The sequence below is a fragment of the Strix aluco genome, chromosome Z (genome assembly GCF_031877795.1).
Source record: "Strix aluco isolate bStrAlu1 chromosome Z, bStrAlu1.hap1, whole genome shotgun sequence".
Lineage (NCBI taxonomy): Eukaryota > Metazoa > Chordata > Aves > Strigiformes > Strigidae > Strix > Strix aluco.
This window is the reverse complement of record NC_133971.1, coordinates 92,220,010-92,236,271: the sequence shown is the minus strand read 5'-3', so window position 1 is coordinate 92,236,271 and position 16,262 is coordinate 92,220,010. Positions and strand designations below refer to the sequence as shown.

Below are 16,262 nucleotides of genomic sequence, written 5' to 3'. Positions count from 1 at the left end.
GACCTCAACCTTGTAAAATTACAATGTTTTTAAGGCAATTTGCAAACTTACAGTACCAACATGACATAGGAGAAAATCCAGTCACTTTGAGCAGAAACCGAGCAGCTGCTGAACATTACAGAGCAAAACTACAAACACCTTCCTTTTCCAGGGGAACCGCTCTGGCAGTAGATCTTATGTATCAAAGACGTATTTACAAGTGCCATAAAGCGATACTAAACTGTCAGAGACACGGGGTTTACGACATCTACAGGCAATGTCTTGAGACGCATTAGCTATGTGTAACACAGATTTGTTCTCAGCAGAGAGCCACCACCACGCCTGTGAGTCATGTAAAGATTTTTTAGGAGTCTCTAATACACTGTTCAAGTGCTCCTTGAGTGTCTTCCATAGAAGTCCTGGTTGTATGAGAACCTACAGGCTGACCTACTTTCTCTCAAATCTGCGAGGAAAACAGCATCAAGTAGTACAGGCTGCAAGCAAGACACAGTATCCACCCACACCAGTATTCTACATTTTACTTCAAGTTATAATTTAATAAATTGCATTGCTTCAGTACAAATACAAAACCCAAGCTATTTATCTGATAATTTGCACGTTATCAACCCAAAAGTACCTGAAGCACCTTCAGGGAAATTTTGTTTTAGAGATCAATAAAATTATAACTTTATCTTCATTATTCACATTTTGCCTTCCACCTTAATTTTCACTTGGAATTCAACATAGAAAAAAGATCTTTCAGTTACCACATTCACTTACAGATAAATCACACAGAATTTATCTATAAGTGAATGTGGTAACTGAAAGATCAAAATGGTATGGAACAAATCATTTATGGGTTTAGAAGTATAGTAAATAATAAATTATGGCACTTCAAAAAAAGCATAGACAAGAAAAAGCAGTAGTAAAATTTAATCTACTGTTTTTTAAAAGATGCGTTTCTGCAGACAAGTACAATTAGTACTTAAGCAGCCTGAGAAAGCATGGATGGTTCAGAGGTATTTTTCTGTACCCTGACAATCCTTCTTCAGTTTCCTGATCCATCCCAAGCTGCCTGTAATTGTATGTATGTATGTAATGGTATGCTGCTTCCCCCCTCCATCTGCAGCACAGAATAAGGCTACTTCCATGCTTCTAAAAGGTGCTGTGAAAAGCTCAGTGTTGTCCTGTCTGCCCTAACCCACTTTGAAACTTCATTTTTAAAGAATACTAAAATAGAGTTCATGCTTCCTTCAGGCTAATGAAAGAACTGCTGTATGGTACAAGGGAATTATGAAAACATTTATGAGAGAGAAACACCAGTTAAGGAAAGAAAGCTCAGTTAATATCACACAAGAAACATGGAGATGACAACTCTAAGTCTGCTAAATACAATGAAAAAATAAATTAATAAAAACAAAACCCCAAACAAACAGTAGATCCAGCATTTTACTTCAAAAAAAAAGTAAAATACAGGAACATATATATAAAAAAAACCTTTGCCAATACCTGCACTGAGTAGAACTCTCCTGAAAGCAACTTAAAAGAAGAATTTCTGGAGATGGTAATTTAATTTAGGCAATAAATATCATGTAAGAACAAATTTATTTCCAAGGCCACATCACAGCATCAACAAACCCAAATGATGAATACACATTCCAAGACATGAATGCATCCCAATACTGTAATAAAATCAGTATTTCTACATATTTAATCTGCAAACCCATATCATCAAATAATTCTCCTATTATACAGGTAAAGCACAGATTTGATGACTGAATGACTGGCCAAGAGTGATACACACTGGGATAGGTATGTAGCTGCTAGTGCAACTCCCAGCTTTACTCTTGTCAAGCACTTTGAAAAATATTTTTTCTAAGAGTTCTGAAATGTACATGCAAGGAAAAAATGGGTTGCTCAAACACACAGCAGAAGAATATTAGCCTGGCCAAAAGAAATATATTTAAATATTCATACTCATAGCTGCAGAGCAGCTTCTGCACTACTCCTCCTTTTTAGCCTGGGGAGCACAGAGCTCGACACAAAGCTAAAGAGACTCAAGTGAACTAGAGACTTTTTTTCATAAACATCCTATTTGGGGACATCATCTACCTCACAGAGCCCAAAGGGATGACAAGAACATCTGTACTTGCCTTTCCATCTCTCAACGTTGCCAACCTTGCTAACAGCCTAATTAGAATGACTTAAGATTTTTTATTATTAAGTAGGATCTTACTTTAACTACTCAACCACGCTGGTTTGATCCCTCATGCAGTGATCAGTGAAATATATTTTCAATGAGAATGTTACCCATGTAAAACTATGTTTGAGTAAGTGCCTAGGTTGGAGTGACACTACTCAAGTTAGATATACTGCATTTAAACCTTCTAAGGAGGACCGTTAAACATTGGCTCTATTGTGTAAGTCTGATATTTTGCAGGCCTTGCTAACTACTATACCCTTGAAGAGGAGCCAAAAGATTGATAAAAAGGGAACATCCTGCCCAGAAGGTGCTGAAGGTTGAATAATTGCCAAAGAAGCATAAAGTCAGCAAAAATCTGTGGTAACTAGGGGAGAAGTAAAGGCAGCAGGGGAAGATCACGAGCACAGACTCAATCCAAGACCAAAAAGACTTGTCCCTCATGCCTGTAAGGAGCATGAGTGCTAATTTACACAGCAAGCAAGCTAATTTAAATAACCAATGAGGGACAAAGTAATAAGAAACTACCCAATGATCATTACAGTACATGCGTATTCGTGTAGTCTGAAGTGTGTAAATACTTCTTTCGTGCGGTGTGCTAGCTTTGCGGAGTTACCACCTAGCACCCCTCTTTGGGCAAACATAAAATAAATAAAATACCACAGTGCTGTGCATATATTGGCATACTGCACACCAGGTAAACCACCCTGCTTGTGGGACAAGAAGGCAGCACAGGGACTAGTAACCATACCAAAGTATATCTGGTCAACACTAACATATGCGTGTATGCACGGAAAAAAATTCTTGCTCTGAGGAGGTTTGTACTCTCCAGGTTCCTTGAACTGGCTATTTGAATGTCAACAATTTGAGCATTAGTATGTATATAAAAGAGAACAACATCTTTATCTCAGTGGAAGAAAAGTCTATTGTGACTGAGACAGACTTTGCTGCAGGGAAGAATACAGACAGTTCGGGGGAAAATATCTATGCCAAGGAAAGCCTTGTCTCCAAGTAAGAAAAAATGCAGCGATTTAGTTCTACTTGAGAAATGTACAGATCAGAGAGAGGAAGAGACTCTATTGAAAAACTCCCATTCCTTTCTTGCCACTCGCTTTTCTAGTAGCAATACTTGCAAAGATAATCTCAAGGTGATGCTAGAGAAGGACGAGTTTTTTTATTTAAATGAGAACACAGCATTGAAAAATAAGTTGAGATGCTTACAGACACAGATGGATACTTAGATATTGCTCAGAAATGCCATTCTCCTTTTTCCGATGCAGATACTGCACTGATGATTTTAAAAGCCAATTTTGTAAAAACTTCTGTGCTAGATTTTTCCAACAAGAATTACTTTATTTTCCAGCCACACATAGAACACACCAGTATGCAGAAGCCATTAAATATCTAACTGTACCTTTACCTGGAAAATATTTTCAACTTGTGGATTCATTTGTAGAGGCACGTAATTTGTACACCACAAAACCTGCCCTTCAGTGAAGAAATCCAGAAGAATTTTGAAGGTCAGATTAACAGAGACGGCCCAGCCAGTCTAACAGTTTGCTGCCACTAACAGGGATGGCTTTTACCCCCTACTCTTCTACCACCTAATCATGACTGCATGGTCACGCTCCCTCCTTTGCACCAGAACTGGCTCATCCCTTCTTGGGTAGATTCACTTCAGTAAGCCAGCAGAAAACAAAACCTGAAAAGTGAAATTTTCTGCCAGAGTTGGCAGGAAGGAGGGAAGGGGAAGCAAGCACAAACCATCCCTTTAGAAAATAACAAATCTGATTAAAAACTACCTGCTGTTTGGTCTCATAGGTTCCAAGTATACACCGGAAAGGGTGTTGAGTGTTTGTTTCACAGCACTGTTTGCTCTGAGAAGAGATTTTTGAAGATAAAAAATTATTGAAAAGCAAAAAGTTAAATTCAGACACGTTAGCAGCTTCCTGAAGAGCAACTATCATAGAATGTATGCTACACTACTAAGTAATACGTACTACTGCATAAAGAGTTACACTGAAGATGGCATGCATGCCCTTTATCAATCAATAACTGGCAACTCATACATCCTTCATAATATTTTTACCTGGTTTGCTCTCAGTAAATGCTGTTCTTTAGAACTGCATATGCTGCAATGTCAGAAGGAAATGAGTTTCAGCCAAACAGATGATAAGGCCAGAAATACTTAGTAAACACCATAACATCCTAACCTTAATTGCACATTGTCATTTTAGGTGTTATTGAACTGATTAATCATAATGAATGCCTAGCTTTTATGAAGCAAAACAGCTCTTCTTCTCAGCAGCTGTGGATATGTAAGATTCTTACTTCAGAAGTACTAAGTTTTTCATAGCAGCTTGCTGTTAAAAGTCCCTTTAGTTTATTACTGACACATTTCCTCTTACTCAGAGTCCAACAGACCACTTAGTTACCCTGCTTATGACCGTAACACCTTCTTATGCCAGTTCTAGCAATTGTTAAAATGAAAAAAATTATCTAGCAGAACACTGGTTTTTAATGCCATTTTAGTTAGCGCTGAAAGAAAACAGTTTGAACCTACCTCCTCGCACCACTAGCCATTCATTCACAAGCTGTAATTTTACAAAAATGAGAAACTGTACCTACATTTTCACAGAAAATAACATCAATATGTTCTTTAAGCTTTTGTGACTACATAAATGAAAAGTTAAACTGCACAGCTGCGTAGGAGTTACTTGCTCAGAATACACTGCTAACTACAGAGATCCTTCCAGAGCACCTACTACCTTACAGCCTCAGTGTCACAGAAATCAGTATTTTCATCAAAATCTGAATATATTTTCGTATTTATACAGAACTAAAGACTACAGTGGCTCATACTTACATAAACAATTATTTCCATCACCAGTGGATTACATTATCTCACATTTACCCAATATAACCGAGTATAGATGGAGTAAGTCAGAGGTATGAGAGAGGTAATAACAAATGTATACAACTGAGACTAATAAAATTATGTAAACCAGCTGACTTTTTTTAAAAACGTAAACATTCAGGCAAGCTCATCAAGAACTCTGAATCAAACACTTGATACACTAATAGGCGTCTTAAGGATGGCGGGTTGGGAAGGAACAGAAGCTGCACATGACCTGGGTCCTGAAGAGGGGACTATAATGCACAAATCCACTTCATAGTACAGGAGAAAGTTATGGCAAAAAACAAAGTTCCGTCCTCTTCTGACAGAGAGCCATATAACTCTGAAGATGTGACTCCGGCCTCTTCCAAAGCTTTACCAAAAACCTTTGTAGGTGTATCTGCATGTTGGTCATGCTTTTTTTCTACTCAAATCGCCTTCGTTTCCATTAAAAGCCAAAACGCTTAATTCTGCAAACTCACCAGTGACATTTTAGTATGAATAACACATACAGATATGCCCAACAATAAAATGCCTCAGTAACTAAAAACTAATCAAGCCAAATAATTAGACCCCATCAGAAAAGACTAATGTGCATCCAGACAAACAGTGAAGTACCAACGCTTTCTGGATCTCCCAAGTACTGTTTTTTGGACTTGTTCATCTCCTCCCCAAGACAACACACATTCTTGTTTATTTTCTTGTAAGTGTCACACATACCCGTGCGCTTAGAACAACAGAAGTGTGACCAGCAGTCAGTTTAAGACAGTTGACTCAGCTCTGTGTGGATGTGGGTGCACCATGCTCCAGAGCAGATTTATCATAACACCAAGCCACCCCCACACGGATACTGTGTAATTTATATAGTGTTCCTTTGAAAATGCTGCCCTAAAGCTGACTCACTGGCACACAATTCTACCTAAGGCACATTTCTGGGAGTGGAGCTGGCTCTTTAACAGATGATTCATAAATCAGGCCTAGTAGCAATCCTAAAGAATAGGACCCTTTGCAACCGACCTGGTAACAGAATTGTGGTGTGAAACAAAAGAAGAAAGGATTAAACTAATACTGTGTTTCAACTGGTTTTGCATAAACAAATGAAGGTTAAAAATAGGCTGCTCCTACTGAGTACTCAACATGCTGCATATACCAATTATCCAAGACTGAATAAAAACTACAGGTGTTAAAACAAAGGTTTGCCGAGCATCCTTTGCAACCTTGAAAAGCAACATTTTTCATGGTAAGTAAGAAGCAAGACTTTACATTTAAATACAGGGTTTTGTAATGCTTAATGCACATATTCTGCCTCTTTCAAATACAAGGTAACTACCAGCTATGGGTTAGTTCACAAGCTTGCACACAGGCTTCCAGAAACATTCACCAGCTGCACTGGAATCCCACCAAAAAAAAAAAAAAAAAAAAAATAAAATCACAGTCCTCGTAAAAATAAATTCATTAGCATACAGTTAAGGCACACAGGGCTGGCTGCACTTAGCCTTCTAAAAAACTCATTTCTTTCTCAAAGTGAAATAATTTTTCTCAAGTGTGCAGAGATTTAATGTCTACAACACTCTCTACGCTAAAAATTAGAGCACACATATCTTTATTACTATCTGTTCCTAAAAATTTGAGAAACTTACTCAGATTTTTCATTATTCCTCAACAAAACTAATGTCAGAAATCAATGCTAGGATAGCCACGCTTCATTTTTCTCCCTGCCATACATTAGCTTGCAGAAGATCACCCCACTGAGGATAGTCATACGTATGTACCCTCTTTTTCTAAGATTGACTTCAAGAGATTTTCCCACTTTACGTATTCATTTCTGTTACTCAAAGGAAATGTATTCTGTGCTTCCTCTGCTGGTTTATGGCATTCTATACAAACAGGCCTCCTCTTCTCAAGAAACGTTAGTCTATTGTTCTACCCTAGTCAATAAAGTAATGCTCACAGAAAAGCCACATTTTAAATTGCTTGAACATAACAGGAACAAAGTCATCCTGCTTTTCAGAGCACAGATTTTCTTTCAATTATGAACAGTTATCTGAAATATCCTGGAAGTAATCAGACCTTGCATTACCCGCTAGTAGCTCCAATTGGCAGATCAGGACAACTGCAGCGTAACTTCCAAGCTGTAAAGTCACCTCAGTACTGCAGTAGTTATTCGCGAAGGGCTTGTGCTGTCTCACGCAAAAATCAAATCCGGTCCAGTGTGGACAGGCACAAATGTACCTTGCTATTGCTGTTACTTGGAAATCTTGGAGCAGCAGTGAGTTCTCTGGGACCCAGGCTGCAGTTCCAGGATCCATAAATCCATGCCGCAGTCCACTGTGAAGAGGCAGAACCGCCCACCCGCTGGGCCAGTTAGCACCCATCGAGTCTTTTTGTAATTCAACTTCCCAGAGGAAAGCTGTGCACTTTATCAGTTGGCTGAAGGAGATCAGGGTCCAGAATGACAGCAAGGCGAGCATCTTACACAACAGACAGCAGCGACAGGCCTGGAGCAAGGGAGAGGCATTGGACGATTCACCAGATCTTGCAAAACACCACTCCAAAATTGCACAAGCCTTGACATCAGGAGGAGAGATACTCTCAAGCTGATAAGAGAGCTGTTTTGTCAAGTTCTGTGTAACGTTTCTTTCCAGTAACAGTGCTGCTTACCTAACTGACCAACCATAACACACCCATTTTATTGTCTGGCCAATTGAAGAAAAAAAGATCAGGTGACATGCCCAAATTCTACAGAAAGGCTGGAAAGGAGCTGGAAGCCAACCAAACCCTGATCTCGAGTCATTTTCTCATCTACAAGCCACTAACATTATTCATTTCTTGAATTATTAAGCTAGTAGTAAAAAAATCTAAATATTGCAACATGAATTTGCAGTAGGTATATTACTGAAAAATAAATGGTATCAATACACTAAAGGCAAAGTCATGTTGCATTCAAATTATGAAAATTTTAGTAAAAGTTAAAAATACCAACTGCTGTTGGGTTGCCTGTTCTTGACCCCAAACCCTTGACCGTTTTTTGACCAGTAATAAGAGATGCCAATAGATTTCAGCATCCGTCAGATAGCTAACAATCGATACCATAGTCTTTACACGTCCAAAGTGCTCCTAAAGAAGAAAGCACTCATGACACTGGTCTGACATGATCTAATTAGGGCTCGATAACCAACAAGTATAGCTTCACTGAAAACAACCTACCACCACTTCACTAAGCTCACCCATGCCACTGAACCATATTCAAGAGCACAGCTAACTCAAGATAGCTAACCTTTTGAGTCTGTATCTTTACAAATCCTAACACTCTCCTCCTCAGTTGAGCTTTCCTAAGAAATGAATCCAACAAAAAAGTTAAAAATCTTGCAGGGCATTGCAGACATAGACAAATGTCTGTGAACACTAGCAGAACTAGAGGGACTGTTACGGAAGGAGAACGAAGTCTGTAAAGAAAAAAGGACAGTGCAGGAGAGGGTTAATTTAGAATAAGCTTTTGACAAACAACAGATGAAAAATAGCATGAAGTAAACACAGGTTGGTTCCTCAAATGAATAAAAGCCACTTTGGGTATTTCAAAAAACAGAACTGACTGGGTCAAAAGCCAGCTACATGCTCGTTATGAATAATGCCTCTAGCATGGCTTTTACTATCAGATACTTCCTACAGTATTTACTCCCAGTTGGCAGAGGTGAAGAAATTTGACCTCTACTTGAGAGGGTAATAGACAGACCAGGAAACAGACATTTCTTTCCCACAACATACAGAAGGCTTTGCATGTATTTGACTACAGAAATTAAATAACAGCACCTAAGAAGACACCAAGCTACCAGCTATAAAAAGAGCAAAGGAAAATGAAAAGGTAGTTTTCATCAGTACCATGCAAGTACTGACAGGAGGAAAAAAAACCCACCCCCACAAAAAAAAAATAAATACAAAAACCTTACCCTTAAATAAAAGCACCATTTACCCCAAAATGATTTGTTGCATTGTTGTTCTTGATTTAGGAAAAAGAGGCTCAGCTGGCACACCTTTCTTAAGAATAAAACTAATGTTCAGCAACAGGAGGTGTAAACAATATATACAACTTCCTCAGCAAAAGGGGAAATAGAAGAAAAAAAGAGCATCAGGTCTGGAGTATTAATTCAACCCCACTCTGTTCATTCAACAGTCTTATCACTGCTGTAACTTGATGAATTCTATACAACAGTGAAACCCACTACAGGTCTTAAAAAGTAGAAAAACCATTTTGATCTTGAAAACAAAAAAAGGAAATCAAGCGTCTGTTATCAAACCAACTTTAAACTAAGATGAGGTCTGTAACTTCATAAACCCTCAATAACTGGCTATCTCTGGCAAGATATTTACTAAATTTCCCTAGCTTAGTTTTATGGTATTCAAAAATGTCAGGATTTTCCTCATTACAGTGAGCAGATCCAAAGCCTGTGAATTGCCTTAAAGATGAGTTATTAATAGCAGTAACCATGGAAAATAAAACTTCACCTTAAAGGCTTTTTAAAACAATACTCAAAGAAATTGTTGGGTTTTGGTTTTTTTAATAACTCCTCACAGATTCTGCATAGTGTTGATCAAAAGGTACTACCAGCTCTGGAGGAACCATAGCCCTGACAACTCAAATTGCATTCATCAGTAATTCAGCTCATGGTCACTGCTACCCACAAGCCCATTCCGTCCCACAGTGACAACTTCACTTCCAAAAGACATCTTATTAAACACCATGAGGTCGTAGGCTACCAGCATTTCACCCAAAGTACTTCATTATGAGACAATGAACCCCCCTTATCTTACACTGTATTTCTAACCACAAGCACATGGAATTAGTAAACAGCTTCCTGACCTACTCTTTACTGACCTTTTTCCCTAAAATTTTTATTTTGCCAGATTACAGAATCACAGAATGGTTTGTCTTGGAAGGGACCTTAAAGATCATCAAGTTCCAAACCCCAGATTACTTAAAGTGTCTCGTTAGCAAGAGCTGGCATTCCCAGACAGCAAGAACTGGGAGATTGAGTTGAGGAGTCAGGAGATTACCAGCTGATGAGAAAGCCACAGTACAAGAGAACAGTACTGCCTGAACCTTACTTGGCTATCACATTAAGTTCCTTCTTTTTACTTCAGAAAGTTTAACAATACTATTGGGGCATACAGCACCAACCTCAAACTGGTATCATGGAAATGTAATATTCCCAAGGAAGAGCAAATTACTGAAATGGTAATAACTGCATCATGACACAGACAACTGATATTATAAAGTCTGGCTCTTAGTTATTCCCAGCTCTGCTACTGTGAGTCACTTGGTCTCTACCCATTTTGGATGAATGGAAATGAAATTTGCCTTCTCTAAAATAAGTCTTGAAAGGCTAATGACCAAGCACCACTAAACAAGACAGTACAGCAGAAACGTAGCAAGAAGAACCAATCATGGTCTGGCTCTTCCTGCTCATTTCCAGGAAATCTTGAGGCATCAAAGCAGAAGAGCATTGTGCAGGTCACTGCAGAAGTCTCACTACAAAGTCAAATCCACAACCCGCATATATTGAAACAAAAATGTTAGCTTCAGAGTCTTAAATACATGCATTGAATTAAAAAGTGACCACCTGTTCTGCTTATGATTAAAAAGTTGTCAGATTGAGCCCTAACAGCTTTTAAGCTGTCTTCTTGGAGACCAAACAACCCAAGGCGTGATAACGCTGAAACTTGTATGCTATTCTGCTACTTAAATCAATTTCTGAGCATTCAAGAGACAGACTACGGGGTCAAATTGGTGTAAAACCCTGAATACCTTCTTCAATAAAAAGGGGTATCAGGTTGGATCATTCCAAACCTAAAGCTGATCACCACACGACCACAGGCATGTTACTTGACCTTCCCGTGCCTTCAGTAATGCATCTGTAATGGTGTAACAGCAACACCTCAGTGACTGAGCCGCATCTCATTTTCAGTCCTGAATGAGTAATCGATGTGTGCCCCAGCTGCAGAAAGTAAGTCGCATCTGTGGAGAAACTGCTGTACTGTACAGGCTCTATTCATGATCGGACATGTGAAGAGGGGACACTAACAAGTGGGAATGGGCAACCACAAATTTAAATTCTAACCCTCAGCAGTAACACTGAATAAGCGACAAGGAATCAGCGGCTCCGGTTTAGCTCTGAGATGCACTCCGTTGTGAGAAGACAACTGCAGAGGCTAATATTTACACTGAATGCATGTTTTCTTTTACTGTCTCTTTCACCAGTTTTCTTTCTGCTCAGAATTACACATTAGTAGATGTTGCATTCTAGACCAAGTTGCAGACTCAGAACTGCATTATGCATTAAAAACCTCGCAAAGATGCGACAGAAAGACAACACAAATCACCACGAAAATCATACGAAGTTCCCTGCAATAATATCTGCTGCCACAGATTCCGGTGTCTTAACAGTTCAGCTGCTCCTGAGTTACAGTGCTAAAGTAAAAGGCACTAGTGTCTGTTCTCAGCTGAACTTCAATTCACGTACTGGAAAAGAGAGAAGAAAGTGGTTTTCTTGCCACGTAAGCCTCATATTATCTCGGAGCTGTAACTGCGCAGTGACGCGCACTGTACCACACAGTTTTATCCCAGAGTTCTTTCCCAGCACTACACCTGTCCCTCTCTCCCGCTGCTTCATTTTTTGGTTCCCCACTGCTACTGATAATGTTCAAGCCAGCAAAGATTTTCACGTTTTGGTGGTACTTTTCCAGAGTGCTTGTTCTGAGGTGCGAGTTATATGCTTGCAACTACGGTATTTAAATCTCTCACTCTGATCTAGTAAATGTGTTATTAAATCTGATGCTCAGTTTCTGTCAATGTTTACAGTTTTCTAAGTAACTTAGTCAGCTGCAGATAAAGAGACACAGAAGCTGAGATTGACCATAGACCCAATTCTGTCAAAAAGTACCCTCAACACACTAACTTTGAAATGTTATAGAAAACTAAATACAGGTTGCTTGAAACTATTTACTCATTTGAAAATTTTCCAAAGCTCTGATGTATCTGGTGGTGATGTTTTGGTCAGAGGGTAACCAGACAGTTGTGAATGCTCAGTCTGCAGCTGCTTTCACTGTGTGGTACGTAGAGACTCCCTCTCATTACCAGATATGTTTAAGTGAGATGTTGATATACAGGTGGGTCATATATGAATATACATTCCTGGTGAAGCCGGGAGTAGACATGATAATATACAAGAGATAGCGAAGAAAGTGAGCAAAATCAAGGCAAGGCAAAGTAGCCTGCATTTTAAAGTAAATACACCACAGGGAGATGGGGGGGTCAGGGCAACCCAAGCAATTATTTCTTGTTGCTTGATCAAGTTACACCAATTTATCTCCCTAACGCTTAGTGTTCAAAGCCCTTCATGATTCCCTATATTTACTCTTTGTTCATCCAATCTTATCTTACCTCATTAATCCTCACCTCCTCCACAGTGTCAGCTGCCAGCATGATCTGCCCATTTGTCAAACGCACACAAACATCCTTCCTACCTCTCTTTTATCAGTTAGAGCAGTGCTTGGTTTGCGTGTGTTGTGATCGCTCCATATCGACAGCTCTCAACTGCCTTGTGGTTGGCTTCAGGTTCCTTCCCTTTTCCCCTCCCTCTGCAGTACCCAGTTTGATGTATCCACTCATTTCCCAACTTGTTCATGCACTTTCATTTCTACCAAGCAGGCAGCCTTCATGGACTTATCGAGTGCAAGCAGAGATGGCCAGGCTGACTGCAATTCACAACATACGCTTGAATGTGTAAGACCACAGTCCTTTCCTCTTCCTGATTTCTCAGGAATTTCTCATCACACCTCTTCATGACGCCAAGTAGCAATTAGGCTGAAGAGCAAAACAGAAATAATCGATGCATTATAATTAAAAATTCAAGTGTTTAAAAATGAGTCAGAACTGTTATCCTCATACTTCAGCATAAATACCAGCTGCCCGAACTCACGTACTACCTTCCATCACCCGCACTGTCCCTCCTCCGAGACAAAACACCAGTGTTACTGACATACCAGAACCACAGAAAGCAGTATTTTATTAGCTTTTAGTAGTCACATAACCACCCCTCTTGGAGCTGCTTTTACCAGAAACAGACTGCTCTGTATCACTAGATGTGAGAGATACTCAGAAAATGATGCTTAAAAATGATTGCTGTTGGACAGCTGCGTTCTTCATCTTGCTGCTTTTCTATCGTATATGTATATAGGGGGAGGGATGTTTGGTTTTAGCAAACACATGACAAGCAACTTACTGGTCTCCTCAGAGCTTGTTACAAATCTGTTCCCTCTGCAAAGACAATGTTTCCCTCCCTCCAGGGCAGCAGGGGAAGCTGCTCTGCTGTGTCTGCCTGACTTTCAGCTCTTGTATCACAGAAACAGCAATTACAGGTGTTAACTAGGGCAGGAGAACCACAAGATGAAGACCTCAAAAAAGCATCATACCCGGTTTCCACCTCAAGGTCAAACATTAAGTTTTTTAATAGACTTAAGCAACGTAAAATACTTTAAGAGAAAAATTTTAAATGTAATGTTTGTTTGCTGTTCCAAGAGGAGAGCTATTACTGTCTGCACTTAAAATTTTAGCTTGAAATCTAGAAATAGTCTAGCACTTGCCTATAAGTGGAACTATTATTTGGTCTTAATGCTTGACAAGTACCAGAGAAGACTTAAAACCGAATAAAATCCTTGGGGGAGCGGGGGAGGGTAAGAGAAATTTTACATTTTCAAAATGAGACGCCCAAGGTTTCAAAGTCTTACTACTCACTGATTTTTAAAAACTACGATTACATGCCAGTGAAAAAAACCCAGTATCAAAGGACTGACTTATGCCATACCATCTCTGCACACAGGTTTTTTTAGCCTTTGAAATGCTGTTAGGTACTTTGTGTTGGTTTAAAGTGTGTACTAGTTACAGCCAAGACCTTGTTTAACTAAGTTATTGCAGTTATGGTTTCACAAAGGTATCTACAAACGCTAATACAAGTAGCCTTATGTTAGGAAGACATAAATACGATTCGATGCTACTTAACAAAGGTAGAAGCTCTCCCTAGCAGCTACACAATGTAAATGTTAAAAACAAAACCCCAAATCTGTAAAAAAGTGGCCTTTTAAGTAGTTGTCCAATAACCTCAATGCAAATAAAGTTACAATACTGGAATTCGGGAAATAGTTAAAATGTTACAATGTCTGCTCAGACTGCCTTTTTCCTCTTTAAGAAGAGCAAGTAGCACAGTTAAACTTTATATTCTCCTCAGATGGCTGTGTCGCTGAAAGCCACATCTGCAACCCATTAGATGTTGGGAGCTCAAGGGGAACTCAGGCTAGATAAGCAACGAACAACTTGAACTTTTTTTCCACATAAAATACATATTCCCACATCGTCCAAAGGTAAACAAAGAAGAAAAAAAACCAACAAACCCCTGGAGAAGCGCAAAGCTAGAGCAATTACACGCCTTGTTTTTCAAAGCGTTTTTCTCCAAACAGCTCCCACCATCCCACAACACGGTACAGAAGTCCTAGGCAACACAAAGTGGGCAGAAGTTGCTCGCAGGAGCTGCGGCAAGGCTTTCATCCGCTGACTCCGGGCAAGGTTAGGACAAAAAAGCGGCGGCGAGGCTGGCCTCCTGCGTCCCGGGCACCGTGTCGGCCCGCGATGGAGGTCACCGCTTACCGGGGCGGGCGGTGCTGAAGCCACCCACCGGGCACCCGCCTTCTCCTGAAACCCCTCTTGGCCGGCGCGGACGATGCCCGGCGCGGGCAGGGCCCTGCCCTGGTGGGACCGTGCCCGCCCGCCCCGGGGCACCGCCGGGCCACCCGCTCCCGCCACCGCCGACCCCGGGGGAAGGTGGCGGCGGACACACACACACATACACCCCCCCCCCCCCCACACACACGAGGCCGGTGCGCGCTCCAGCCCGCCGTCGCGGCCCGCCTCCTCCCGCCCGCTCGCAGCGGGGCTACCGGCAGCGGTTCCGGCGCCCCCGCGGCGAGGCGGCCCGGCCCGCTCACCTGGACAACGCAGGGCCCCTCCTGGCCTCCTCCTCCTCCTCCCCGCCGGGGGGCCGCAGCTGGGGCATGGGCGGCCGGGAGGAGCCGGGTCTCTCTCAGCCGCGCCGCCGCCGCCTCGCCTCCCCCCCCCCGCCCCCGACGCCGGAGAATGTCACCGGAGGCCGCGGGGCTCCGCTGCGCGACGTCACTTCCTCCCGCCGCCGCCGGAGCACCGAGCGCCGCGCAGAGCGGCCCCCGCGCCCGACAGCGCCACCCCGCGGCGGGCGTCGGGAGGCTCCGCCCGCGGTCCCTGCCCTGAGGCGAGCGGCGGGTTGTCACCCGCCGGCGGCCTGACACCGCTTCGCGCCTACACCCGCGGGAGAGACACCCCCCCCCGCCCCGGGCAGCCCCCCAGGCGCAGCGGGGGGCACGGCCTGAGGGGGCGCACCCGGCCTGTCGAGGTGGCCGCGCCCGTGGCAGCGGGACGGGGCCTGAGGCCTTGTGAGGGGCACGGCAGCAGGCGGGCGGTTGTTGGTGCCCCGCGGGTCGCCCGCCACGGAGGAAACCTGAGGGAGCCGGTCAGTGGGCCAGGAGGGAGACCTGCCTGCGGGCTCACGGCACATGGCTGTGTTGGTTTCTCAGGGCGAAGACCAAGCACGGCGGTTGGAGCCGGCTCACAGGAGGAAAAACGCAGAGGAGGAAGCAGATGGAAACCAGGAAACGAGAAGAAAGAAACGTCTTCCCCTGGTGCAGGGGCTGGGCGACGAGGAGGGCTGAGTGCGGGAGAGACGCAGGCGAAGGTGGCGGCAGCCCAGCACCTCAAACACCTCGGCCAATGCTCCTTCTCCCTCCAACGCTGATCCTGGGGATCCTGCCTCTGCACTCCTGGAGATCAGGGACCTGGGGCCTGGGTGGGGGAAGCATGGCGTGCAATTAGGGTGACATTATAGTGCACCATTAAACCTCGTTCTGATGTTTCTTAATCAGAGTGTTTAGCTTTGCAGCCCCGGGGTGTATATGCTGCACCAGTGTGCAATAGGCTGTAGGTAGTGCTCTGCCACCTGAAAACATGGCAGGAATCGTTTCAGAGCAATCCCTAAATCCTGATCAGGGCCTACAAACACCTGGGAAATTAAAGTGTTAAAGATGGAGGATCCTGCTCCTGCACAGCCA

At 42.4% G+C, this 16,262-nt stretch overlaps 1 protein-coding gene across 3 annotated transcripts in view; it reads right to left on the bottom strand.

Annotated features, from left to right (window-relative positions):
* Positions 1 to 15,280, bottom strand: part of ARK2N (arkadia (RNF111) N-terminal like PKA signaling regulator 2N) — a 47,244-nt gene extending 31,964 nt beyond the window's left edge. For 2 of the 3 annotated variants that reach the window (XM_074811738.1, XM_074811739.1), the window contains exons 1-2: positions 15,111 to 15,280; positions 12,529 to 12,936 (exon numbers count right to left, since the gene is read on the bottom strand). In XM_074811738.1, the coding sequence (XP_074667839.1) occupies positions 12,529 to 12,555 (27 nt within the window). In that variant the 5' untranslated portion in view covers positions 12,556 to 12,936; positions 15,111 to 15,280. The remainder of the gene's footprint in view (positions 1 to 12,528; positions 12,937 to 15,110) is intronic. The other variant, XM_074811740.1, reaches the window with a different exon arrangement.
* Positions 15,281 to 16,262: the final 982 nt, after the last annotated feature.